Below are 27,240 nucleotides of genomic sequence, written 5' to 3'. Positions count from 1 at the left end.
CTTCATAAGTAACCCTCAGCAATACTGATCATCTCCGGTCCCCTCTCCCTCCATGTTTAGCAGGATACACAGCCTCCACATCTGGCTGAAAGGTTACTCTGCTCATCAGGCACCCCCTGTGGTTTGGACTTCAACAAATTCACTGATAAACCACACCATGCTCTCTCCACTCATAATGGTAATGCTTCAAATCTAGTCACAATTTCTCTAGATGTGTTTCTGTCATACAACATAAAATCACAGATTAGGGCCTAACTTTTCTGAACAGTATTTACTAATAAGGACACTTTTGATCAAACTGATCAGCAGCTCAATAGTTGCTTTTATGTTTCACAAGGTGCTCTGAATATGCCCTTACAAAAAAAATATTTTCTGTTTTACCATGGTACCAGTCATATAAATTATTTACCATGGTACAGCCATATAGTAAATGTAATGGAACCATTAATAACATGGTTATAACATGGTATAGTCAATTTTAAACCATGATATCAATGGTACATGGCATCATTTGTTATCATAGAAATGCCAGGATACATTTTTGTAAGAGATGTTTCAAAATGGAAATGGGGGACCCTGATGTAAACAAGACAAACGTCTTTCTCTGGTCTGTATCCCCTTAACAATTGTGTGTATTGAGCCGTACTGTATTGTACCCATTCTGCAATCTGTTAAATATTGATTGATTGATTGAACATTTTATTAACAGATTGCAGAATGGGTACAATACAGTACGGCTCAATACACACAATTCCCATTGAAATGCCTATCTCTTCCTCCCTTCTTCTTCTTCTTCTTCTTTTGAATTTCCGGCAGATTAGACGCATCGTGGCGTATTACTGCCCTCCGCACTTCTTTTGATGATCTCTTCTTCTTCTTCTTCTTTCTTGGCGTATTTCTTCCCTCCTCATTTCTTATACTACACTAGTGGTGTTCCATCTTTAGGCCTCTTCAACTCACACTTTCTCCTTCTTCTCTGCTCCTCTTGCCTGTCCAATACTAATACATACACTAACGCTATATCCTCTGGTACAACTCTGAAGCATGCAGAATTGTCAGCACTGCCTCTGTGATCAACTGGTGGTTCTCATTATCCATGCCAAAGAATGATTTAAGAGAGAAGGAAGATACTCCCAGCTCTACCAGACTTTTATAAAAGAGATAATTGTTGAATATATATATGTAACGGGGAAGCCTGTGGGTATGTCCACAGTCACGGAAACAAGGTGTGTTGACGAGTGACTGTGGCAGTGCGGGCTAGTAAATTAAACTCACTTCCCCATAACAGGGTTAACAGACGCAAAGGGAAGGTTGTTTGGAGTGAATTCACTTCTTAGTGCAGCGGCCTGTGTCGTCGCCCGCGGACGCGGGAGCCCCCTGTTCGACTCCCCCTCGGGACATTCTCATTTAACATCAAACACAACGCAGACCAATATGAGCCGTCACATATAGATACACAAATGTTCTAGAATGTTTGGTTATGACATCATACTGTGACATCACAAATGTTCTAGAATGTTTGATTATGACATTGTACTGTGACATCACAAATGTTCTAGAATGTTATGACAAAAAAGATGGTTCAATGACTTTATCTAAATCCAATCAATATTACTAATGCCGTTTCAATGTAAGGTTATAAAAATAAACATATAAACATGCATAAATACAATAACCTAAATATATAGCTTTGGCTTCTCTACAGAGAGTAAAGCAGAACAAAATCATGGCTGAAACTCTTCTGCCCTCTACTGGCTAAATGAGAACTTAACTTCTATTAGCTTTACACACGTGCGCCACGACCGACCAATCGTATCGTAGTACTATTTGCATCGACCTCCTACAAATAAGGCAGGAAACCGTAAGCGACCGTCACCATTCGATTCTGATAAGCCGTCGAATATGCCAGCCAAGCGAGCGCCCAGGAAGGGCTCCAAGAAGGGGTCCAAGAAGGGGTCCAAAAAGACCGCTGCCAAGGGAGGCAAGACGCGCAGAAAGTCCAGGAAGGAGAGTTATGCCATCTACATTTACAAAGTCCTGAAGCAGGTTCATCCCGACACCGGCGTTTCCTCCAAGGCCATGGGGATCATGAACTCCTTCGTTAACGACATCTTCGAGCGCATCGCTGGAGAAGCCTCGCGCCTGGCTCTCTACAACAAGCGTCGCACCATCACCTCCAGGGAGATCCAGACCGCTGTGCGTCTGCTGCTGCCCGGTGAGCTGGCGAAGCACGCTGTGTCTGAGGGAACCAAGGCTGTGACCAAGTACACTAGCTCCAAGTAAACTACGCTGTTCACTGACTATTAACCCAAAGGCTCTTTTAAGAGCCACCCACTCTGTCCTGAGAGAGTTATTATTCCTATTATTATAATGATCGCGCTATTCATCAAAGTGGTTGAGTGCCCCGTATTGCCTTTAGTTTGAACAGTTATTATCATGGTAGGGGGTTCTGTCGGGAGATTAAGTTGTATGTTACTAATTGATTAATAAATTATAACTAACTACTAAATAACTAATCATAGTTTGGATGGCTATTAAGTTGCTAATTATATTTACTAGTCAAAATCCTGTGATTTTAGGTTGTTGACAAGTAGCTAGATTGGATAGACTAGCTTAGTACATCACATTTATACAGCCAATTAATATATCATCACCTGCCGTATTAGAACCCTGATCAATAATACATTATTGGACTTTATAATACACATCGATAATGTTGATTTTATCATTTTCAAAGTGGAAATGCTATTCCAAAAATAATACATTCCAGGCTAATTTAATTATAATGAAAAATATGAACTACCCCATAGCCAAACACAGGTCTTATGATTTCCAATAGTCAAGTGCAAATAGTATTCATTATTTGATCATATGAGCTCTATTTCTGTACAATTTACAACCTTGCGTTGTATGTTAAATGCATTATTACAACAACAATAACCTTTTATAACGTTATTGTTGACATCAAACTCCAGCAATCAGAGTCTAAAATATGACTTCATAAGTAACCCTCAGCAATACTGATCATCTCCGGTCCCCTCTCCCTCCATGTTTAGCAGGATACACAGCCTCCACATCTGGCTGAAAGGTTACTCTGCTCATCAGGCACCCCCTGTGGTTTGGACTTCAACAAATTCACTGATAAACCACACCATGCTCTCTCCACTCATAATGGTAATGCTTCAAATCTAGTCACAATTTCTCTAGATGTGTTTCTGTCATACAACATAAAATCACAGATTAGGGCCTAACTTTTCTGAACAGTATTTACTAATAAGGACACTTTTGATCAAACTGATCAGCAGCTCAATAGTTGCTTTTATGTTTCACAAGGTGCTCTGAATATGCCCTTACAAAAAAAATATTTTCTGTTTTACCATGGTACCAGTCATATAAATTATTTACCATGGTACAGCCATATAGTAAATGTAATGGAACCATTAATAACATGGTTATAACATGGTATAGTCAATTTTAAACCATGATATCAATGGTACATGGCATCATTTGTTATCATAGAAATGCCAGGATACATTTTTGTAAGAGATGTTTCAAAATGGAAATGGGGGACCCTGATGTAAACAAGACAAACGTCTTTCTCTGGTCTGCATCCCCTTAACAATTGTGTGTATTGAGCCGTACTGTATTGTACCCATTCTGCAATCTGTTAAATATTGATTGATTGATTGAACATTTTATTAACAGATTGCAGAATGGGTACAATACAGTACGGCTCAATACACACAATTCCCATTGAAATGCCTATCTCTTCCTCCCTTCTGAGATAATTGTTGAATATATATATGTAACGGGGAAGCCTGTGGGTATGTCCACAGTCACGGAAACAAGGTGTGTTGACGAGTGACTGTGGCAGTGCGGGCTAGTAAATTAAACTCACTTCCCCATAACAGGGTTAACAGACGCAAAGGGAAGGTTGTTTGGAGTGAATTCACTTCTTAGTGCAGCGGCCTGTGTCGTCGCCCGCGGGCGCGGGAGCCCCCTGTTCGACTCCCCCTCGGGACATTCTCATTTAACATCAAACACAACGCAGACCAATATGAGCCGTCACATATAGATACACAAATGTTCTAGAATGTTTGGTTATGACATCATACTGTGACATCACAAATGTTCTAGAATGTTTGATTATGACATTGTACTGTGACATCACAAATGTTCTAGAATGTTATGACAAAAAAGATGGTTCAATGACTTTATCTAAATCCAATCAATATTACTAATGCCGTTTCAATGTAAGGTTATAAAAATAAACATATAAACATGCATAAATACAATAACCTAAATATATAGCTTTGGCTTCTCTACAGAGAGTAAAGCAGAACAAAATCATGGCTGAAACTCTTCTGCCCTCTACTGGCTAAATGAGAACTTAACTTCTATTAGCTTTACACACGTGCGCCACGACCGACCAATCGTATCGTAGTACTATTTGCATCGACCTCCTACAAATAAGGCAGGAAACCGTAAGCGACCGTCACCATTCGATTCTGATAAGCCGTCGAATATGCCAGCCAAACGAGCTCCCAGGAAGGGCTCCAATAAGGGGTCCAAGAAGGGGTCCAAAAAGACCGCTGCCAAGGGAGGCAAGACGCGCAGAAAGTCCAGGAAGGAGAGTTATGCCATCTACATTTACAAAGTCCTGAAGCAGGTTCATCCCGACACCGGCGTTTCCTCCAAGGCCATGGGGATCATGAACTCCTTCGTTAACGACATCTTCGAGCGCATCGCTGGAGAAGCCTCGCGCCTGGCTCTCTACAACAAGCGTCGCACCATCACCTCCAGGGAGATCCAGACCGCTGTGCGTCTGCTGCTGCCCGGTGAGCTGGCGAAGCACGCTGTGTCTGAGGGAACCAAGGCTGTGACCAAGTACACTAGCTCCAAGTAAACTACGCTGTTCACTGACTATTAACCCAAAGGCTCTTTTAAGAGCCACCCACTCTGTCCTGAGAGAGTTATTCCTATTATTATAATGATCGCGCTATTCATCAAAGTGGTTGAGTGCCCCGTATTGCCTTTAGTTTGAACAGTTATTATCATGGTAGGGGGTTCTGTCGGGAGATGAAGTTGTATGTTACTAATTGATTAATAAATTATAACTAACTACTAAATAACTAATCATAGTTTGGATGGCTATTAAGTTGCTAATTATATTTACTAGTCAAAATCCTGTGATTTTAGGTTGTTGACAAGTAGCTAGATTGGATAGACTAGTTTAGTACATCACATTTATACAGCCAATTAATATATCATCACCTGCCGTATTAGAACCCTGATCAATAATACATTATTGGACTTTATAATACACATCGATAATGTTGATTTTATCATTTTCAAAGTGGAAATGCTATTCCAAAAATAATACATTCCAGGCTAATTTAATTATAATGAAAAATATGAACTACCCCATAGCCAAACACAGGTCTTATGATTTCCAATAGTCAAGTGCAAATAGTATTCATTATTTGATCATATGAGCTCTATTTCTGTACAATTTACAACCTTGCGTTGTATGTTAAATGCATTATTACAACAACAATAACCTTTTATAACGTTATTGTTGACATCAAACTCCAGCAATCAGAGTCTAAAATATGACTTCATAAGTAACCCTCAGCAATACTGATCATCTCCGGTCCCCTCTCCCTCCATGTTTAGCAGGATACACAGCCTCCACATCTGGCTGAAAGGTTACTCTGCTCATCAGGCACCCCCTGTGGTTTGGACTTCAACAAATTCACTGATAAACCACACCATGCTCTCTCCACTCATAATGGTAATGCTTAAAATCTAGTCACAATTTCTCTAGATGTGTTTCTGTCATACAACATAAAATCACAGATTAGGGCCTAACTTTTCTGAACAGTATTTACTAATAAGGACACTTTTGATCAAACTGATCAGCAGCTCAATAGTTGCTTTTATGTTTCACAAGGTGCTCTGAATATGCCCTTACAAAAAAAATATTTTCTGTTTTACCATGGTACCAGTCATATAAATTATTTACCATGGTACAGCCATATAGTAAATGTAATGGAACCATTAATAACATGGTTATAACATGGTATAGTCAATTTTAAACCATGATATCAATGGTACATGGCATCATTTGTTATCATAGAAATGCCAGGATACATTTTTGTAAGAGATGTTTCAAAATGGAAATGGGGGACCCTGATGTAAACAAGACAAACGTCTTTCTCTGGTCTGCATCCCCTTAACAATTGTGTGTATTGAGCCGTACTGTATTGTACCCATTCTGCAATCTGTTAAATATTGATTGATTGATTGAACATTTTATTAACAGATTGCAGAATGGGTACAATACAGTACGGCTCAATACACACAATTCCCATTGAAATGCCTATCTCTTCCTCCCTTCTGAGATAATTGTTGAATATATATATGTAACGGGGAAGCCTGTGGGTATGTCCACAGTCACGGAAACAAGGTGTGTTGACGAGTGACTGTGGCAGTGCGGGCTAGTAAATTAAACTCACTTCCCCATAACAGGGTTAACAGACGCAAAGGGAAGGTTGTTTGGAGTGAATTCACTTCTTAGTGCAGCGGCCTGTGTCGTCGCCCGCGGGCGCGGGAGCCCCCTGTTCGACTCCCCCTCGGGACATTCTCATTTAACATCAAACACAACGCAGACCAATATGAGCCGTCACATATAGATACACAAATGTTCTAGAATGTTTGGTTATGACATCATACTGTGACATCACAAATGTTCTAGAATGTTTGATTATGACATTGTACTGTGACATCACAAATGTTCTAGAATGTTATGACAAAAAAGATGGTTCAATGACTATCTAAATCCAATCAATATTACTAATGCCGTTTCAATGTAAGGTTATAAAAATAAACATATAAACATGCATAAATACAATAACCTAAATATATAGCTTTGGCTTCTCTACAGAGAGTAAAGCAGAACAAAATCATGGCTGAAACTCTTCTGCCCTCTACTGGCTAAATGAGAACTTAACTTCTATTAGCTTTACACACGTGCGCCACGACCGACCAATCGTATCGTAGTACTATTTGCATCGACCTCCTACAAATAAGGCAGGAAACCGTAAGCGACCGTCACCATTCGATTCTGATAAGCCGTCGAATATGCCAGCCAAACGAGCGAGATGCTTCCAGCTGCAGACCTTCAGACCAGCGCTTACAAGCCCCGCACATACAAGCACCGCACATAGCAACCCCTCGCTTCCATTGGCTGATTTTGGTGACGTGATTTTGGGTCACGTTGCACGTTGCACTGCGGGATTGATTGATTGATTGATTGAAAACTTTATGGTGACGTGATTTTGGGTCACGTTGCACGTTGCACTGCGGGATTGATTGATTGATTGATTGAAAACTTTATTAACAGATTGCCGTATGATTTGGGTCACGTTGCACTGCGGGATTGATTGATTGATTGATTCATTGATTGATTGATTGATGAATGAATGAATGAATGAATGAATGAATGAATGAATGAAAACTTTATTTAACAGATTGCAGAATGGGTACAATACAGTACGGCTCAATACATACAATTGTTAAGGGGATGCAGACCTGAGAAAGACGTTTGTCTTGTTTCCATCAGGGTCCCCCATTTTCAATTCATATAGACATATATGACATACATGACATACAGATAGTCAGTACTGCTACATCTATACATTTATGACATACCAGATTTGCAAATACAGTACTGTTTGTGATACAGAAGGAGTCAAGAAAAGGGAGTATATACATTTGACGTAGAAACTGTACATTGGAGGTTGGGTGGGGGGGGTTGGGTACATTGGGATATTGACAACCATACTGGGTAATTTACATTGGAGGTGGTTGGGGGGGGGGGGGGGGGGGGCGGGGGGCATACTGTATAAACAAGTAACACTGTACATTGAGGGGGGGGGGGGGAGGAGACACTGTACAAACAAACACAATTGTACATTGAACTATTGACAAAACCATACTAGGTAAATGACTGTACATTGGAGGGGGTTGGAATGATTGGGTTAGGATTGATTGATTGAAAACTTTATTAACAGATTGCAGAATGCAGTACAGCTCAATACACACAATTGTTAAGGGGATGCAGACCATGCAGTACTGTTACATTTGTGACATACAGTAAATATATACAAGGGGGAGGGAACTGTACATTTATGATGAATTGAAAATGGGGGACCCTGATGTAAACAAGACGGAAGTCTTTCTCTGGTCTGCATCCCCTTAACAATTGTGTGTATTGAGCTGTACTGCAGATATATTTCAATTGCCTTACTTATTTACATAAGTATTATAGGCCTACAGCAGTATTGTACAGACAGTCTGTGTGAAGTCTGTGTGGTTATCCAGCTGCACAAAGGCAGAGCAAGAGGCTCTACAGAGGGTGGTGAAGGCGGCAGGCAGGATTGTCGGGACTCCTCTATCAAACATCACCTCCGTCTTCACCTCCCGCTGCCTCCACCGCTCCAAGTGTATCATCAAGGACCAGTCTCACCCAGCACATCACCTCTTTCAGCTCCTTCCCTCAGGGAGGAGATACCGGTCCATACATGCCAAGAGTTAAAGATTTAAGAACAGCTTTTTCCCCAAAGCAGTCAGACTGTTAAACGCTCATTGACTGTCCCCTCACGTGCACCATGCACTTACCTGGACTTGATAATCACTGTTACCACTCATCATGCACTTTATTTAAAATATTCTGTTATGTACAGTGTTATATGTGTTTCATGTATGTATATATTGTACTACGGTCTGTGGGAGCTCCCCTGAAATTTCACTCACGGTCATATAAGAGTTTTAATGTAGAAGGTTTTATTAATGAAATGTTGGGTATAAACTGGGAGGAGGTATGTTGTGAGGATGACCCAGAGGTTGCACTGGACTTATTTATGTCAGAAACAAATCAGCCCCATGGATAGATAGTAGCTTTTAATGAATTTTAATGAATGAGAGAGACATACTGTAGCCAAAAAAGCATCAGTGTGTTCCAGTTCTGCAGATGACAGACAAAAGTACCGTTCCTTACGTAATCAAGTCACAAAGTTAAATAAGGTGAGAAAAAGGGAATATTTTAAACCATGGTTATATGATGTGAGAAATGATGGTACAAATCTATGGAATGTTTTAAATCAAATTATGGGTAGAAAATCCAATGTCTGTACACCTTTTGTTGAGTCATATGGAATTGTCCTAACCAAACCATGTGATATTGCCAACCATTTTAATGATTTTTATGCAAGTAAGATATCTCAGCTCAGGCAGGGAATGCACATATCAAACAATACAAAATCAAATGACATAATTAAGAATATCATAATGAAAGATAAAGGGTGTACATTTGATTTTCAACAGGTTGAGGTTAGTGATATTGAAAGGTTACTCCAGGCTCTACCTGACAGCAAGTTAGCTGGCACAGACAACTTGGATAGTAAATTATTGAGAATTACTGCTACGATCATAGCAAGTCCAGTGTCATATTATTAATAGATGTATACAAGTGGGACTATGTCCAAAGATATGGAAGGAGGCTAAGGTTACTCCTTTACCCAAAGACTCCAAATCAGTTTTTAATGAGGGCAACTCCAGACCTAATATAGAAAATGTAATGTACATATACGTTGTATACATCTATTAATAATATGACACTGGACTTGCTATGATCAGCGGGAGGTGAAGACGGAGGTGATGTTTGATAGAGGAGTCCCGACAATCCTGCCTGCCGCCTTCACCACCCTCTGTAGAGCCTCTTGCTCTGCCTTTGTGCAGCTGGATAACCACACAGACTTCACACAGACTGTCTGTACAATACTGCTGTAGGCCTATAATACTTATGTAAATAAGTAAGGCAATTGAAATATATCTGCAGTACAGCTCAATACACACAATTGTTAAGTTTTCAATCAATCAATCAATAAATCAATAAATCAATCAATCAATCAATCAATCAATCAATCGGTCACTGTACCCATTCTGCAATCTGTTAATAAAGTTTTCAATCAATCAATCAATCAATCAATCAATCAATCGGTCAGGTCACGTGTACCCATTCTACAATCTGTTAATAAAGTTTTCAATCAATCAATCAGGGCCTGTGGTCACGTGTACCCATTCGGCAATCTGTTAATAAAGTTTTCAATCAATCAATCAATCAATCTGTTAATAAAGTTTTCAATCAATCAATCAATGAATCAATGAATCAATGAATCAATGAATCAATCAATCCCGCAGTGCAACGTGACCCAAATCATACGCCAATCTGTTAATAAAGTTTTCAATCAATCAATCAATCAATCCCGCAGTGCAACGTGCAACGTGACCCAAAATCACGTCACCATAAAGTTTTCAATCAATCAATCAATCAATCCCGCAGTGCAACGTGCAACGTGACCCAAAATCACGTCACCAAAATCAGCCAATGGAAGCGAGGGGTTGCTATGTGCGGTGCTTGTATGTGCGGGGCTTGTAAGCGCTGGTCTGAAGGTCTGCAGCTGGATACTATTGGAACGAGCGCCCAGGAAGGGCTCCTCCAAGAAGGGTTCCAAGAAGGGTTCCAAGACCGCTGCCAAGGGAGGCAAGACGCGCAGAAAGTCCAGGAAGGAGAGTTATGCCATCTACATTTACAAAGTCCTGAAGCAGGTTCATCCCGACACCGGCGTTTCCTCCAAGGCCATGGGGATCATGAACTCCTTCGTTAACGACATCTTCGAGCGCATCGCTGGAGAAGCCTCGCGCCTGGCTCTCTACAACAAGCGTCGCACCATCACCTCCAGGGAGATCCAGACCGCTGTGCGTCTGCTGCTGCCCGGTGAGCTGGCGAAGCACGCTGTGTCTGAGGGAACCAAGGCTGTGACCAAGTACACTAGCTCCAAGTAAACTACGCTGTTCACTGACTATTAACCCAAAGGCTCTTTTAAGAGCCACCCACTCTGTCCTGAGAGTTATTATTCCTATTATTATAATGATCGCGCTATTCATCAAAGTGGTTGAGTGCCCCGTATTGCCTTTAGTTTGAACAGTTATTATCATGGTAGGGGGTTCTGTCGGGAGATGAAGTTGTATGTTACTAATTGATTAATAAATTATAACTAACTACTAAATAACTAATCATAGTTTGGATGGCTATTAAGTTGCTAATTATATTTACTAGTCAAAATCCTGTGATTTTAGGTTGTTGACAAGTAGCTAGATTGGATAGACTAGCTTAGTACATCACATTTATACAGTCAATTAATATATCATCACCTGCCGTATTAGAACCCTGATCAATAATACATTATTGGACTTTATAATACACATCGATAATGTTGATTTTATCATTTTCAAAGTGGAAATGCTATTCCAAAAATAATACATTCCAGGCTAATTTAATTATAATGAAAAATATGAACTACCCCATAGCCAAACACAGGTCTTATGATTTCCAATAGTCAAGTGCAAATAGTATTCATTATTTGATCATATGAGCTCTATTTCTGTACAATTTACAACTTTGCGTTGTATGTTAAATGCATTATTACAACAACAATAACCTTTTATAACGTTATTGTTGACATCAAACTCCAGCAATCAGAGTCTAAAATATGACTTCATAAGTAACCCTCAGCAATACTGATCATCTCCGGTCCCCTCTCCCTCCATGTTTAGCAGGATACACAGCCTCCACATCTGGCTGAAAGGTTACTCTGCTCATCAGGCACCCCCTGTGGTTTGGACTTCAACAAATTCACTGATAAACCACACCATGCTCTCTCCACTCATAATGGTAATGCTTCAAATCTAGTCACAATTTCTCTAGATGTGTTTCTGTCATACAACATAAAATCACAGATTAGGGCCTAACTTTTCTGAACAGTATTTACTAATAAGGACACTTTTGATCAAACTGATCAGCAGCTCAATAGTTGCTTTTATGTTTCACAAGGTGCTCTGAATATGCCCTTACAAAAAAAATATTTTCTGTTTTACCATGGTACCAGTCATATAAATTATTTACCATGGTACAGCCATATAGTAAATGTAATGGAACCATTAATAACATGGTTATAACATGGTATAGTCAATTTTAAACCATGATATCAATGGTACATGGCATCATTTGTTATCATAGAAATGCCAGGATACATTTTTGTAAGAGATGTTTCAAAATGGAAATGGGGGACCCTGATGTAAACAAGACAAACGTCTTTCTCTGGTCTGCATCCCCTTAACAATTGTGTGTATTGAGCCGTACTGTATTGTACCCATTCTGCAATCTGTTAAATATTGATTGATTGATTGAACATTTTATTAACAGATTGCAGAATGGGTACAATACAGTACGGCTCAATACACACAATTCCCATTGAAATGCCTATCTCTTCCTCCCTTCTGAGATAATTGTTGAATATATATATGTAACGGGGAAGCCTGTGGGTATGTCCACAGTCACGGAAACAAGGTGTGTTGACGAGTGACTGTGGCAGTGCGGGCTAGTAAATTAAACTCACTTCCCCATAACAGGGTTAACAGACGCAAAGGGAAGGTTGTTTGGAGTGAATTCACTTCTTAGTGCAGCGGCCTGTGTCGTCGCCCGCGGGCGCGGGAGCCCCCTGTTCGACTCCCCCTCGGGACATTCTCATTTAACATCAAACACAACGCAGACCAATATGAGCCGTCACATATAGATACACAAATGTTCTAGAATGTTTGGTTATGACATCATACTGTGACATCACAAATGTTCTAGAATGTTTGATTATGACTGTACTGTGACATCACAAATGTTCTAGAATGTTATGACAAAAAAGATGGTTCAATGACTTTATCTAAATCCAATCAATATTACTAATGCCGTTTCAATGTAAGGTTATAAAAATAAACATATAAACATGCATAAATACAATAACCTAAATATATAGCTTTGGCTTCTCTACAGAGAGTAAAGCAGAACAAAATCATGGCTGAAACTCTTCTGCCCTCTACTGGCTAAATGAGAACTTAACTTCTATTAGCTTTACACACGTGCGCCACGACCGACCAATCGTATCGTAGTACTATTTGCATCGACCTCCTACAAATAAGGCAGGAAACCGTAAGCGACCGTCACCATTCGATTCTGATAAGCCGTCGAATATGCCAGCCAAACGAGCGAGATGCTTCCAGCTGCAGACCTTCAGACCAGCGCTTACAAGCCCCGCACATACAAGCACCGCACATAGCAACCCCTCGCTTCCATTGGCTGATTTTGGTGACGTGATTTTGGGTCACGTTGCACGTTGCACTGCGGGATTGATTGATTGATTGATTGAAAACTTTATGGTGACGTGATTTTGGGTCACGTTGCACGTTGCACTGCGGGATTGATTGATTGATTGATTGAAAACTTTATTAACAGATTGCCGTATGATTTGGGTCACGTTGCACTGCGGGATTGATTGATTGATTGATTCATTGATTGATTGATTGATTGATTGAAAACTTTATTAACAGATTGCAGAATGCAGTACAGCTCAATACACACAATTGTTAAGGGGATGCAGACCATGCAGTACTGTTACATTTGTGACATACAGTAAATATATACAAGGGGGAGGGAACTGTACATTTATGATGAATTGAAAATGGGGGACCCTGATGTAAACAAGACGGAAGTCTTTCTCTGGTCTGCATCCCCTTAACAATTGTGTGTATTGAGCTGTACTGCAGATATATTTCAATTGCCTTACTTATTTACATAAGTATTATAGGCCTACAGCAGTATTGTACAGACAGTCTGTGTGAAGTCTGTGTGGTTATCCAGCTGCACAAAGGCAGAGCAAGAGGCTCTACAGAGGGTGGTGAAGGCGGCAGGCAGGATTGTCGGGACTCCTCTATCAAACATCACCTCCGTCTTCACCTCCCGCTGCCTCCACCGCTCCAAGTGTATCATCAAGGACCAGTCTCACCCAGCACATCACCTCTTTCAGCTCCTTCCCTCAGGGAGGAGATACCGGTCCATACATGCCAAGAGTTAAAGATTTAAGAACAGCTTTTTCCCCAAAGCAGTCAGACTGTTAAACGCTCATTGACTGTCCCCTCACGTGCACCATGCACTTACCTGGACTTGATAATCACTGTTACCACTCATCATGCACTTTATTTAAAATATTCTGTTATGTACAGTGTTATATGTGTTTCATGTATGTATATATTGTACTACGGTCTGTGGGAGCTCCCCTGAAATTTCACTCACGGTCATATAAGAGTTTTAATGTAGAAGGTTTTATTAATGAAATGTTGGGTATAAACTGGGAGGAGGTATGTTGTGAGGATGACCCAGAGGTTGCACTGGACTTATTTATGTCAGAAACAAATCAGCCCCATGGATAGATAGTAGCTTTTAATGAATTTTAATGAATGAGAGAGACATACTGTAGCCAAAAAAGCATCAGTGTGTTCCAGTTCTGCAGATGACAGACAAAAGTACCGTTCCTTACGTAATCAAGTCACAAAGTTAAATAAGGTGAGAAAAAGGGAATATTTTAAACCATGGTTATATGATGTGAGAAATGATGGTAAAAATCTATGGAATGTTTTAAATCAAATTATGGGTAGAAAATCCAATGTCTGTACACCTTTTGTTGAGTCATATGGAATTGTCCTAACCAAACCATGTGATATTGCCAACCATTTTAATGATTTTTATGCAAGTAAGATATCTCAGCTCAGGCAGGGAATGCACATATCAAACAATACAAAATCAAATGACATAATTAAGAATATCATAATGAAAGATAAAGGGTGTACATTTGATTTTCAACAGGTTGAGGTTAGTGATATTGAAAGGTTACTCCAGGCTCTACCTGACAGCAAGTTAGCTGGCACAGACAACTTGGATAGTAAATTATTGAGAATTACTGCTACGATCATAGCAAGTCCAGTGTCATATTATTAATAGATGTATACAAGTGGGACTATGTCCAAAGATATGGAAGGAGGCTAAGGTTACTCCTTTACCCAAAGACTCCAAATCAGTTTTTAATGAGGGCAACTCCAGACCTAATATAGAAAATGTAATGTACATATACGTTGTATACATCTATTAATAATATGACACTGGACTTGCTATGATCAGCGGGAGGTGAAGACGGAGGTGATGTTTGATAGAGGAGTCCCGACAATCCTGCCTGCCGCCTTCACCACCCTCTGTAGAGCCTCTTGCTCTGCCTTTGTGCAGCTGGATAACCACACAGACTTCACACAGACTGTCTGTACAATACTGCTGTAGGCCTATAATACTTATGTAAATAAGTAAGGCAATTGAAATATATCTGCAGTACAGCTCAATACACACAATTGTTAAGTTTTCAATCAATCAATCAATAAATCAATAAATCAATCAATCAATCAATCAATCAATCAATCGGTCACTGTACCCATTCTGCAATCTGTTAATAAAGTTTTCAATCAATCAATCAATCAATCAATCAATCAATCGGTCAGGTCACGTGTACCCATTCTACAATCTGTTAATAAAGTTTTCAATCAATCAATCAGGGCCTGTGGTCACGTGTACCCATTCGGCAATCTGTTAATAAAGTTTTCAATCAATCAATCAATCAATCTGTTAATAAAGTTTTCAATCAATCAATCAATGAATCAATGAATCAATGAATCAATGAATCAATGAATCAATCAATCCCGCAGTGCAACGTGACCCAAATCATACGGCAATCTGTTAATAAAGTTTTCAATCAATCAATCAATCAATCCCGCAGTGCAACGTGCAACGTGACCCAAAATCACGTCACCATAAAGTTTTCAATCAATCAATCAATCAATCCCGCAGTGCAACGTGCAACGTGACCCAAAATCACGTCACCAAAATCAGCCAATGGAAGCGAGGGGTTGCTATGTGCGGTGCTTGTATGTGCGGGGCTTGTAAGCGCTGGTCTGAAGGTCTGCAGCTGGATACTATTGGAACGAGCGCCCAGGAAGGGCTCCTCCAAGAAGGGTTCCAAGAAGGGTTCCAAGACCGCTGCCAAGGGAGGCAAGACGCGCAGAAAGTCCAGGAAGGAGAGTTATGCCATCTACATTTACAAAGTCCTGAAGCAGGTTCATCCCGACACCGGCGTTTCCTCCAAGGCCATGGGGATCATGAACTCCTTCGTTAACGACATCTTCGAGCGCATCGCTGGAGAAGCCTCGCGCCTGGCTCTCTACAACAAGCGTCGCACCATCACCTCCAGGGAGATCCAGACCGCTGTGCGTCTGCTGCTGCCCGGTGAGCTGGCGAAGCACGCTGTGTCTGAGGGAACCAAGGCTGTGACCAAGTACACTAGCTCCAAGTAAACTACGCTGTTCACTGACTATTAACCCAAAGGCTCTTTTAAGAGCCACCCACTCTGTCCTGAGAGTTATTATTCCTATTATTATAATGATCGCGCTATTCATCAAAGTGGTTGAGTGCCCCGTATTGCCTTTAGTTTGAACAGTTATTATCATGGTAGGGGGTTCTGTCGGGAGATGAAGTTGTATGTTACTAATTGATTAATAAATTATAACTAACTACTAAATAACTAATCATAGTTTGGATGGCTATTAAGTTGCTAATTATATTTACTAGTCAAAATCCTGTGATTTTAGGTTGTTGACAAGTAGCTAGATTGGATAGACTAGCTTAGTACATCACATTTATACAGTCAATTAATATATCATCACCTGCCGTATTAGAACCCTGATCAATAATACATTATTGGACTTTATAATACACATCGATAATGTTGATTTTATCATTTTCAAAGTGGAAATGCTATTCCAAAAATAATACATTCCAGGCTAATTTAATTATAATGAAAAATATGAACTACCCCATAGCCAAACACAGGTCTTATGATTTCCAATAGTCAAGTGCAAATAGTATTCATTATTTGATCATATGAGCTCTATTTCTGTACAATTTACAACCTTGCGTTGTATGTTAAATGCATTATTACAACAACAATAACCTTTTATAACGTTATTGTTGACATCAAACTCCAGCAATCAGAGTCTAAAATATGACTTCATAAGTAACCCTCAGCAATACTGATCATCTCCGGTCCCCTCTCCCTCCATGTTTAGCAGGATACACAGCCTCCACATCTGGCTGAAAGGTTACTCTGCTCATCAGGCACCCCCTGTGGTTTGGACTTCAACAAATTCACTGATAAACCACACCATGCTCTCTCCACTCATAATGGTAATGCTTCAAATCTAGTCACAATTTCTCTAGATGTGTTTCTGTCATACAACATAAAATCACAGATTAGGGCCTAACTTTTCTGAACAGTATTTACTAATAAGGACACTTTTGATCAAACTGATCAGCAGCTCAATAGTTGCTTTTATGTTTCACAAGGTGCTCTGAATATGCCCTTACAAAAAAAATATTTTCTGTTTTACCATGGTACCAGTCATATAAATTATTTACCATGGTACAGCCATATAGTAAATGTAATGGAACCATTAATAACATGGTTATAACATGGTATAGTCAATTTTAAACCATGATATCAATGGTACATGGCATCATTTGTTATCATAGAAATGCCAGGATACATTTTTGTAAGAGATGTTTCAAAATGGAAATGGGGGACCCTGATGTAAACAAGACAAACGTCTTTCTCTGGTCTGCATCCCCTTAACAATTGTGTGTATTGAGCCGTACTGTATTGTACCTATTCTGCAATCTGTTAAATATTGATTGATTGATTGAACATTTTATTAACAGATTGCAGAATGGGTACAATACAGTACGGCTCAATACACACAATTCCCATTGAAATGCCTATCTCTTCCTCCCTTCTGAGATAATTGTTGAATATATATATGTAACGGGGAAGCCTGTGGGTATGTCCACAGTCACGGAAACAAGGTGTGTTGACGAGTGACTGTGGCAGTGCGGGCTAGTAAATTAAACTCACTTCCCCATAACAGGGTTAACAGACGCAAAGGGAAGGTTGTTTGGAGTGAATTCACTTCTTACTGCAGCGGCCTGTGTCGTCGCCCGCGGGCGCGGGAGCCCCCTGTTCGACTCCCCCTCGGGACATTCTCATTTAACATCAAACACAACACAGACCAATATGAGCCGTCACATATAGATACACAAATGTTCTAGAATGTTTGGTTATGACATCATACTGTGACATCACAAATGTTCTAGAATGTTTGATTATGACATTGTACTGTGACATCACAAATGTTCTAGAATGTTATGACAAAAAAGATGGTTCAATGACTTTATCTAAATCCAATCAATATTACTAATGCCGTTTCAATGTAAGGTTATAAAAATAAACATATAAACATGCATAAATACAATAACCTAAATATATAGCTTTGGCTTCTCTACAGAGAGTAAAGCAGAACAAAATCATGGCTGAAACTCTTCTGCCCTCTACTGGCTAAATGAGAACTTAACTTCTATTAGCTTTACACACGTGCGCCACGACCGACCAATCGTATCGTAGTACTATTTGCATCGACCTCCTACAAATAAGGCAGGAAACCGTAAGCGACCGTCACCATTCGATTCTGATAAGCCGTCGAATATGCCAGCCAAACGAGCGCCCAGGAAGGGCTCCTCCAAGAAGGGTTCCAAGAAGGGTTCCAAGACCGCTGCCAAGGGAGGCAAGACGCGCAGAAAGTCCAGGAAGGAGAGTTATGCCATCTACATTTACAAAGTCCTGAAGCAGGTTCATCCCGACACCGGCGTTTCCTCCAAGGCCATGGGGATCATGAACTCCTTCGTTAACGACATCTTCGAGCGCATCGCTGGAGAAGCCTCTCGCCTGGCTCTCTACAACAAGCGTCGCACCATCACCTCCAGGGAGATCCAGACCGCTGTGCGTCTGCTGCTGCCCGGTGAGCTGGCGAAGCACGCTGTGTCTGAGGGAACCAAGGCTGTGACCAAGTACACTAGCTCCAAGTAAACTACGCTGTTCACTGACTATTAACCCAAAGGCTCTTTTAAGAGCCACCCACTCTGTCCTGAGAGAGTTATTATTCCTATTATTATAATGATCGCGCTATTCATCAAAGTGGTTGAGTGCCCCGTATTGCCTTTAGTTTGAACAGTTATTATCATGGTAGGGGGTTCTGTCGGGAGATGAAGTTGTATGTTACTAATTGATTAATAAATTATAACTAACTACTAAATAACTAATCATAGTTTGGATGGCTATTAAGTTGCTAATTATATTTACTAGTCAAAATCCTGTGATTTTAGGTTGTTGACAAGTAGCTAGATTGGATAGACTAGCTTAGTACATCACATTTATACAGTCAATTAATATATCATCACCTGCCGTATTAGAACCCTGATCAATAATACATTATTGGACTTTATAATACACATCGATAATGTTGATTTTATCATTTTCAAAGTGGAAATGCTATTCCAAAAATAATACATTCCAGGCTAATTTAATTATAATGAAAAATATGAACTACCCCATAGCCAAACACAGGTCTTATGATTTCCAATAGTCAAGTGCAAATAGTATTCATTATTTGATCATATGAGCTCTATTTCTGTACAATTTACAACCTTGCGTTGTATGTTAAATGCATTATTACAACAACAATAACCTTTTATAACGTTATTGTTGACATCAAACTCCAGCAATCAGAGTCTAAAATATGACTTCATAAGTAACCCTCAGCAATACTGATCATCTCCGGTCCCCTCTCCCTCCATGTTTAGCAGGATACACAGCCTCCACATCTGGCTGAAAGGTTACTCTGCTCATCAGGCACCCCCTGTGGTTTGGACTTCAACAAATTCACTGATAAACCACACCATGCTCTCTCCACTCATAATGGTAATGCTTCAAATCTAGTCACAATTTCTCTAGATGTGTTTCTGTCATACAACATAAAATCACAGATTAGGGCCTAACTTTTCTGAACAGTATTTACTAATAAGGACACTTTTGATCAAACTGATCAGCAGCTCAATAGTTGCTTTTATGTTTCACAAGGTGCTCTGAATATGCCCTTACAAAAAAAATATTTTCTGTTTTACCATGGTACCAGTCATATAAATTATTTACCATGGTACAGCCATATAGTAAATGTAATGGAACCATTAATAACATGGTTATAACATGGTATAGTCAATTTTAAACCATGATATCAATGGTACATGGCATCATTTGTTATCATAGAAATGCCAGGATACATTTTTGTAAGAGATGTTTCAAAATGGAAATGGGGGACCCTGATGTAAACAAGACAAACGTCTTTCTCTGGTCTGCATCCCCTTAACAATTGTGTGTATTGAGCCGTACTGTATTGTACCCATTCTGCAATCTGTTAAATATTGATTGATTGATTGAACATTTTATTAACAGATTGCAGAATGGGTACAATACAGTACGGCTCAATACACACAATTCCCATTGAAATGCCTATCTCTTCCTCCCTTCTGAGATAATTGTTGAATATATATATGTAACGGGGAAGCCTGTGGGTATTGTTGTGGCTGATGGTTGTTTAACACAGCAGGAGACGATATTTCCAATTTTAACAAGTAGGTAATTTATTTAGGAAAAGAAGTTTTAACAGCAAAAGCTATGGCTCAGTAGACGGTCACCACAGTTGAAGGAAAACACTCTGACTCCCCAACCCCCCGTTCCCCCAGATAATACCTTCCCAGCCCTGCCCCGACATGACAGATATGATGACGTAACATATTATCTCAGATATGACATGACGTACATTAAGATGACACATAGATTTAACATAGAAGAGAGAATAAAAACAGAAGATAAGTCTAAAGGTTTATCGTCCTGAGACAAAGCTGGAGTCTGGAGTCAAGATTAGTGAAAGAGAAAATGAGTGTGTGTGTGTGAGTGTGAAAGAGTATATGTGTGTGTGTGAATGTGAAAATGAGTGTGTGTGTGTGTGTGTGAATGTGAAAGAGTATATGTGTGTGTGTGAAAGAGAGAGTTCAGATTAGTGAGGTTTGTGTGTGTATGAAAGAGATAGAGATGAGATGTGTGCGTGTATATGTGTATGTATGAAAGAGAGAAAAGAACAAGATATGAAAGCGATATGATGTACGAGATTACAAGCACACAACGTGCCGTACTGAAATGTCCATCTGTCCAAGTTGTTTTAAGAACGTCAGCCAGACCGTCTTTCAGCACTGCTTAGTTGACCCATATTAAACTAGTTCACCTCATATACACATTTTCCCCAACATTCCCCCATTTGGGGCTATCCCTAGTCCCACCCAAATCATATAACCAAGAAAATGTGAACGTCTAACTAAACGAGAAACCTAATACATTTTAAATGTCTAACTAAACAAGAACGCTTACTTCATTCACTGGACCCCTAACGGACCAACAAAGGCTGACTACCGTTCTCACAATAAACACAAAACCGCTCAAAACAAGAGTAATAATAAAACATCAAAAAAACACCCCAACTTATAATCCTAACCTGACAGACAAATCCCCCAACCTCCACCGCTTACCAAATGAGCCACAGTTCCGGCCGGAAACCGCGACTCTCATCAGGGAAAGGAGAAGTTGACCGTCAGAACTAAACATAGAACATCCCTCCCCCAAAAAAAATGACATTGTCTCTTCCATAACATTGAGTCCTAGTGTCCATCGCTCAGCCCCCCTTCCATGCCCACGCCATAGTCTCCTCACCATATTGCCAAAAGTCACATTTTGCCAATACAGCAACCACCACGCCACACCTCCAGTCCCCGTAGAAGCATGTCCCCATGCCTGGACGGGAGGCGCTGGTACCGACCTCACCACGTGTCCCCCCATCTTCGACGGGAGGTGCCCATCTTGCCCACTGCGTTAGCCCCCCCCTTTGTCCCTTCAGTCCCCAGAACCGATCCCCAGAACACTTCTTCTCAATGCTTCCTCAGGCTCAGAACCGACACTCCGTACCATTCCATACCGATGCCCCTTCCCATTCCGGTTTGACCAGGACCATGAGTAAAATAAACAAAAATAATAAAAAAAATAAACCATCACTCAGACCATCCCCCGTCACTCTTAAAGGAAAGAACCAATACAAAATGTCTTCAAAAAACCTTTACATGTTTTTTTTTTTTTTTTTTTTTTTTGAAGTAAAAGGGATAAAACAAACAAAACTGAACCAAACAGAAAGAAAATGTCCCTTCCTCACCATACGCCTAGTTAAAGGAATAAAACAAACAAAACTGAACCAACAAAAAGAAAATGTCCCTACCTCACCATACCCCTAATCCTCTATCCCCTCGTCTCCCTCTAAGGCAGCATAAAGCTGAGGGCATGGCCCGATTTGTGGCTCAATCTCTTCCTGTCCCACCATCAGCATTCGGCTCGTTACGTGTGAAGTTACCAGCCTACCCAAGAGAGGCATACCACAACAGAAAAGGAGAACCAATATCAACCCTGCCACCCCAATGGATATCCCCGTCTGCATCACTATGCTTCCCCACTGTCCCAATCTTTCCAACACCCCACTCCCCCACCATTCTTCATTCCGGCCAGAATTCCCCCTCAACTCCTCCCTCAAATCCTTCAGCTTAGCCATGGCCTCGGAGAACTTTCCCCCTGGCCCCACATTCGTCGGAATGAATGTGCAGCAGTACTGTCCAAACATGGAACAGACTCCACCCTTCTCCGCCATTAACCAGTTCAGAGCCTGTCTATTCTGCCACGCCACCGTACTGGTCACGTGCATCTGGTCCCCCATTGCATCCAACGCCTCCTCGGTGTAGTTGAGATACCGCTGCTGATTGTAAAACAAATAGTTGATCCACCCGGTGTTCTTATTGACCGATATCCATGGCAGAATAGACTCAAACCCTGCCGCAATCTCATTCTTAGCCATGAACTCGGCTGGAATGCCCCTTGGCTGTCCTATGCTGTCCAGATACACCCTTGGGTCTGCCTTGTAGCTACGCTTCGTTCGAGAGATAGGAGACTCAGAAGGTCCTTCCGTCACTGATAATGGTAGGACCACCATTGGCATGATCGCCTGAACCCGGGCACATCTACCTGACCAATTTAAAGGAAGTGTATTCCTCAACCTCCTACCGCCGCAGAGCCAGTATTGGTCCGCCAGTGCCATATCCTGGACATGAAAAGGGCAAGCTACAGGCCGTGGGTTGGTATCCACTCCCTTTAACACGACCCCGTGTCCACACTTTCCTTCTTTCGTGCAGTTAGTCGTGATGCTCCAAATAGTAGTGCACTGCCCCTCTGCCACCTCCCCTATGTCCCGGGTCCCCTCCTTTTGCAAGCACTCGAAATCCTTGGTCAGCCATAGTTTGACACCTCTGGGTATTGGCAACCCCGTCGCTACCCCCTGCACACGTACATCCAATTTCCTACAACGTTCCTGCATAGTGACATCCTTGAAATCCGTGACGTTTCCTGCCGCCTTAAAACGACTAGAGCCGAGAAACCCCAAACACTCTGCCTCGCACCAAGGGCGACTATTATGGGGCCCCTCCCATGCCTCTGCGTCCCTGTCACACTGAGCCCAACTGAACTTCGTGCCCTTCACCAGCAGCCTATCCGGACGTGCCTTGGAGCAGACATAACAATCCTCTATCTGATTCTGCACGCTTGTGTACTGGACCCACTTAAACCACTCATTCCCTAAAGCCGCCCTATACATCGGGTCAGCCTCCGGGTCTTCCTCGTCATAGTCATAGTCGCCCCCATCTTGTTCCCCGGAAGGAAGCAAACCCCTCAACCTGGCCCAGAGTGAGCCCACTGAGTCCCTCAACGTTCCGGCTGTCCTCTGGAACATATCCTGTCCCCCCACCTCTTCCGACTCAGCGTCCTTGATCTCCCTTTTTCCCCTCACCCCTGTCCCCTGTGCCTGGTTCGGGACAGGCTCAACCCTCCTATCTACCCCCACAACCCGATCCTCGTTAGTATAATGGTAAGTATCCCCGCCTGTAACGGGGGAATGGTCAAAATCAAAAACATGCCCTTGCGGTCCTCCGGGAAACACCCCTTTTGGTTGTAGTCTTATCTTCTCCCCCCCTTCCTCGATGGGGGCCAGAGGGGGCGCCTGATTCTGAGCCTGGTCATGAAAGCCTGCCGGTACTTGAGCCTGAGCGGGACCCCGTGGGACTCCTACCCACTCAAACCCATCATCCTCAAGGACGGGTCGACCGTGACGGTTCTCAATGACGTCGTTGCGCCCGGCCGACCGTCCGCACACTGCTGCCAACATCTGCGGGAGCATCAGCAGGCACTGCACCTTCCAGTTGCCATCTCGGGCCCTCCATGTCGGGTTCTGCATAACTGCGATCGATTGTATCCCCCAAGAGATCGCCGCTGGCCTTTATGCAGTGATTGAAGTGGAACCAGGTCGTTGATCCTTTGACTTGGACTGCCGTTCCAGTCGATCAGATCACCTCGTACGGGCCCTCTCTCCGGGGTGATGACCACTTTCTCTTGTGGACCTTTACGAAGACCAGATCCCCAGGGATCAGCCTCGGTTTGGTGGCTTCCTTCTCCGCCTCCTTCACCCCCTTTTTCTCCTTTCTCTGCTCCTGTCGAAACACAGCTTCATGTATTTTAGTCACTTGCTGAAGATATTTTTTCAGATCTTGCTCAAAAATATCTAATGCCGGGCCCCTAGCCAGGTGTCTAAATGGCGGTGCTGGCATGCTGCGGCCTGTAAGCATTTCATGCGGTGTTAGCTGTGTTTGGCGGTTTACGCTGCTTCTAATAGCCATCAGAGCAAGTGGCAAAGCATCAATCCAGTTAAGCTTAGTTTGCATACAGATTTTCAACAGTTTGTTTTTAATGACCAGATTGGCCCTTTCCACCTTTCCCTGCGACCCGGGACTATAGACACAGGAAAGGCGCTGTTTTATACTTAATTTCTGCATCAGCCCTTTAACCACCTTGTCGATGAACTCGCGGCCATTATCGCTTTGTAATATCGTGGGAATTCCAAATCTCGGAATGACCTCGCGACACAGGAACTTGATCACTGTGTCCGCGTTCTTGTGTTTAGATGGAATGGCCTCAATCCAGCGACTAAAGCAGTCTTCTACTACCAGGAGGTATCGTTTGCCCTGCACTGGCGTTATCATCGCTTTGACCCTTTTAACCTCCTTCCAGTTAAGAGTACCCTCCTCCCGTTCGGATGCACTCCTTCCCCTACTTAGATGCACCTCTCCCCGTAAGGTTTAGGCAGTCCGCTACGACGCAACAACCAGCTCCTTTCTTAGGACTGCCTTGTCCGACGTCGGCCCCTCTCCCCCAACAGAGATGCAGGTCTCCACTTCCGGCGGTAAGGTCTCCTCTCATGAACGGAAGCAGTCCCCTTATTTTACCTTCAGGTGCAGTTTAAGGCTGGGTCCCTTTCCAACCTTAGGAGAGACAATCCAGATTCCTCTGAATTGACACCCCTTACCCTTCTGCTTCCCAGTGGTTCTTTTCAAACCTGCTGATCACAGAAGCACAACTCGCCTACTAACCCTGTATCGGTTAGTAAGGTTACTGTGGCCTGACTGTACATTGAGCCAGGTGCATTCATGCCACTGTTGTCCAGTCACTCACGGTCCCACATCCCGCGTGTCTGTGACTATAAACAGGGTCATAACGCTCTCCCAACCGGCTGGCGACCCAGTCGATAGCGACCTCATAGTCCGTCATCAAGTCAGGACCCCAAGCGGCTGACTGTCCGTAGTACCTATCAGCCACTCAGTTTAGAAACCGACGGTCTTGTCCCCACCCCGCTTGCTCCGGGCATGGAAATATTGACCGTTTTCGCCAGCCTTGCCTGTTCACGGCAGGAGCTGTGCCCCCTACGGTGCACCGCCCTGCTCCTAGGTGTGGACTGTCGCCCACGTACCACCCAGTGCCCACACCAACTTACGTGCGACGTTTCCTGGGCCGACTAGACGGTACCACAGTGGTATGTTATTTCATACCTCGTTACGCACGAGGGCCTTCAGTTTCTCCCCAGCACTATATGGATTGTGTTTAACGTGCGCCCAGACTCTTGCGAGCCCACTGCCGCCTGTTACAGACTAGAGGTTCGGGGTGCCTACCCCCTCCCTAATCTGTGTAGTCCATAATCAGATGTCTGAATGGTCCCTCAGGGAGGGGTGTGTAAGCCGCCACTGTCGGTACTCCTTTGCGCACATTGCCCTGTAAGCATGTTAAACACCTGGCTAGTGTAACGTCAATTTGTGCCTGAAGCTTTGGGGACCAAAATCCCATTTTCGTGATTCGTTTCAGGGTCTCTGCTCTTCCACAGTGATCAACACCATGAGCCTCAGGTATCACCAAGGACAGAAGATCGATGGAGGCGACTATCAAACCGTTATGACTCCTCCACAGACCATCTGCCCCCCTTACAGCCCCCCTCTCCGTCCACGACTGTTTCTCGGCCTGCGTGGCTGAGTCCTGAAGATCACTCAAATTATCCTCAGTTACCTCAGTCGTCAGTTCGGCCGCAAACATCAGAACAGCCGTGGACGGCACCGCAGCCGCCGCCTTCGCGGCCTCGTCCGCCGCGTTGTTTCCCGTCGTCACAAAATACAGGTCTTTTCTGTGTGCCTGGCACTTTACGATAGCAATGCTTTTGGGCAACTTTACAGCCTGAATAAGCGCCACAACCTGCTTGTGGTGAAGGATCGGTGAGCCGTCCGATTTCTTAAAGCCTCTTGCCTTCCAAATGGCCGCGAATAGGTGGCATACGCCATGCGCATAAGCAGAGTCTGTAAAGATGTTAACCGTGCGATCTTTAGCTATTATGCATGCTTCTGTTAGTGCTATTAGTTCTGCAAGCTGGGCCGAACATGGTTGCATGCATTGTCCGGCCTTTCTTGTTAGTGTTTCTCCGTTAGGTTTGCACTGTACGACGGCGTATCCTGACCTTAAATTTTCCCCCTCCCGATAGCAGGACCCATCCACAAAAAGTGAGAGTTCTGCTATCGCGAGCGGGTCGACTCCCAAATCAGGACGGAGTTTCACGAAAGCCTGTACCTCCACCTCGCACTCATGCGGTTGACCCTCGCTCGGGAGTGGTACCAGATCCGCCGGGTTACTGCCGTGGCATGTTTTTATCGTAACGTCCGAGTACTGCAGGAGCCTCATGTAAGCCTGTTGCCGTTGGCTGGTCAGAACAAATTTGCCTCTTTCAATCAAGTTTGCCAATTTGTGATGTGTCCAAATGCAAATGTCATATCCCATTGTTACGGCCGTTGCCTTC

General features: G+C 42.5%; 6 protein-coding genes across 6 annotated transcripts in view; all 6 read left to right on the top strand.

Annotated features, from left to right (window-relative positions):
* LOC311230844 (uncharacterized protein) overlaps positions 1 to 27,240 on the top strand; it is a gene marked incomplete at both ends in the record, with an annotated part of 512,928 nt that overhangs the window by 435,740 nt on the left and 49,948 nt on the right. The window lies entirely within an intron of this gene.
* On the top strand, positions 1,903 to 2,283 carry LOC311230711 (histone H2B-like; the record flags this gene model as incomplete). Its single annotated transcript, XM_084317072.1, has 1 exon — positions 1,903 to 2,283. The coding sequence occupies one exon, from the start codon at positions 1,903 to 1,905 to the stop codon at positions 2,281 to 2,283; it is 381 nt and encodes a 126-aa protein (XP_084173198.1).
* On the top strand, positions 4,526 to 4,906 carry LOC311230869 (histone H2B 1/2-like; the record flags this gene model as incomplete). The annotated part of the gene is made up of 1 exon (XM_084317256.1): positions 4,526 to 4,906. The coding sequence occupies one exon, from the start codon at positions 4,526 to 4,528 to the stop codon at positions 4,904 to 4,906; it is 381 nt and encodes a 126-aa protein (XP_084173382.1).
* On the top strand, positions 6,142 to 10,908 carry LOC311230710 (histone H2B-like; the record flags this gene model as incomplete). The annotated part of the gene is made up of 2 exons (XM_084317071.1): positions 6,142 to 6,159; positions 10,516 to 10,908. 2 exons carry the CDS (start codon positions 6,142 to 6,144, stop codon positions 10,906 to 10,908), a joined length of 411 nt encoding a protein of 136 aa, XP_084173197.1.
* On the top strand, positions 11,083 to 16,344 carry LOC311230709 (histone H2B-like; the record flags this gene model as incomplete). The annotated part of the gene is made up of 2 exons (XM_084317070.1): positions 11,083 to 11,090; positions 15,960 to 16,344. 2 exons carry the CDS (start codon positions 11,083 to 11,085, stop codon positions 16,342 to 16,344), a joined length of 393 nt encoding a protein of 130 aa, XP_084173196.1.
* Positions 18,585 to 18,965, top strand: LOC311230708 (histone H2B-like; the record flags this gene model as incomplete). Its single annotated transcript, XM_084317069.1, has 1 exon — positions 18,585 to 18,965. The coding sequence occupies one exon, from the start codon at positions 18,585 to 18,587 to the stop codon at positions 18,963 to 18,965; it is 381 nt and encodes a 126-aa protein (XP_084173195.1).

The sequence above is a fragment of the Notolepis coatsorum genome, assembly GCF_963971535.1.
Source record: "Notolepis coatsorum genome assembly, chromosome: 6".
In the NCBI taxonomy this organism is placed as follows: Eukaryota; Metazoa; Chordata; class Actinopteri; order Aulopiformes; family Paralepididae; genus Notolepis; species Notolepis coatsorum.
This window is presented reverse-complemented; position numbering and strand designations above follow the sequence as displayed.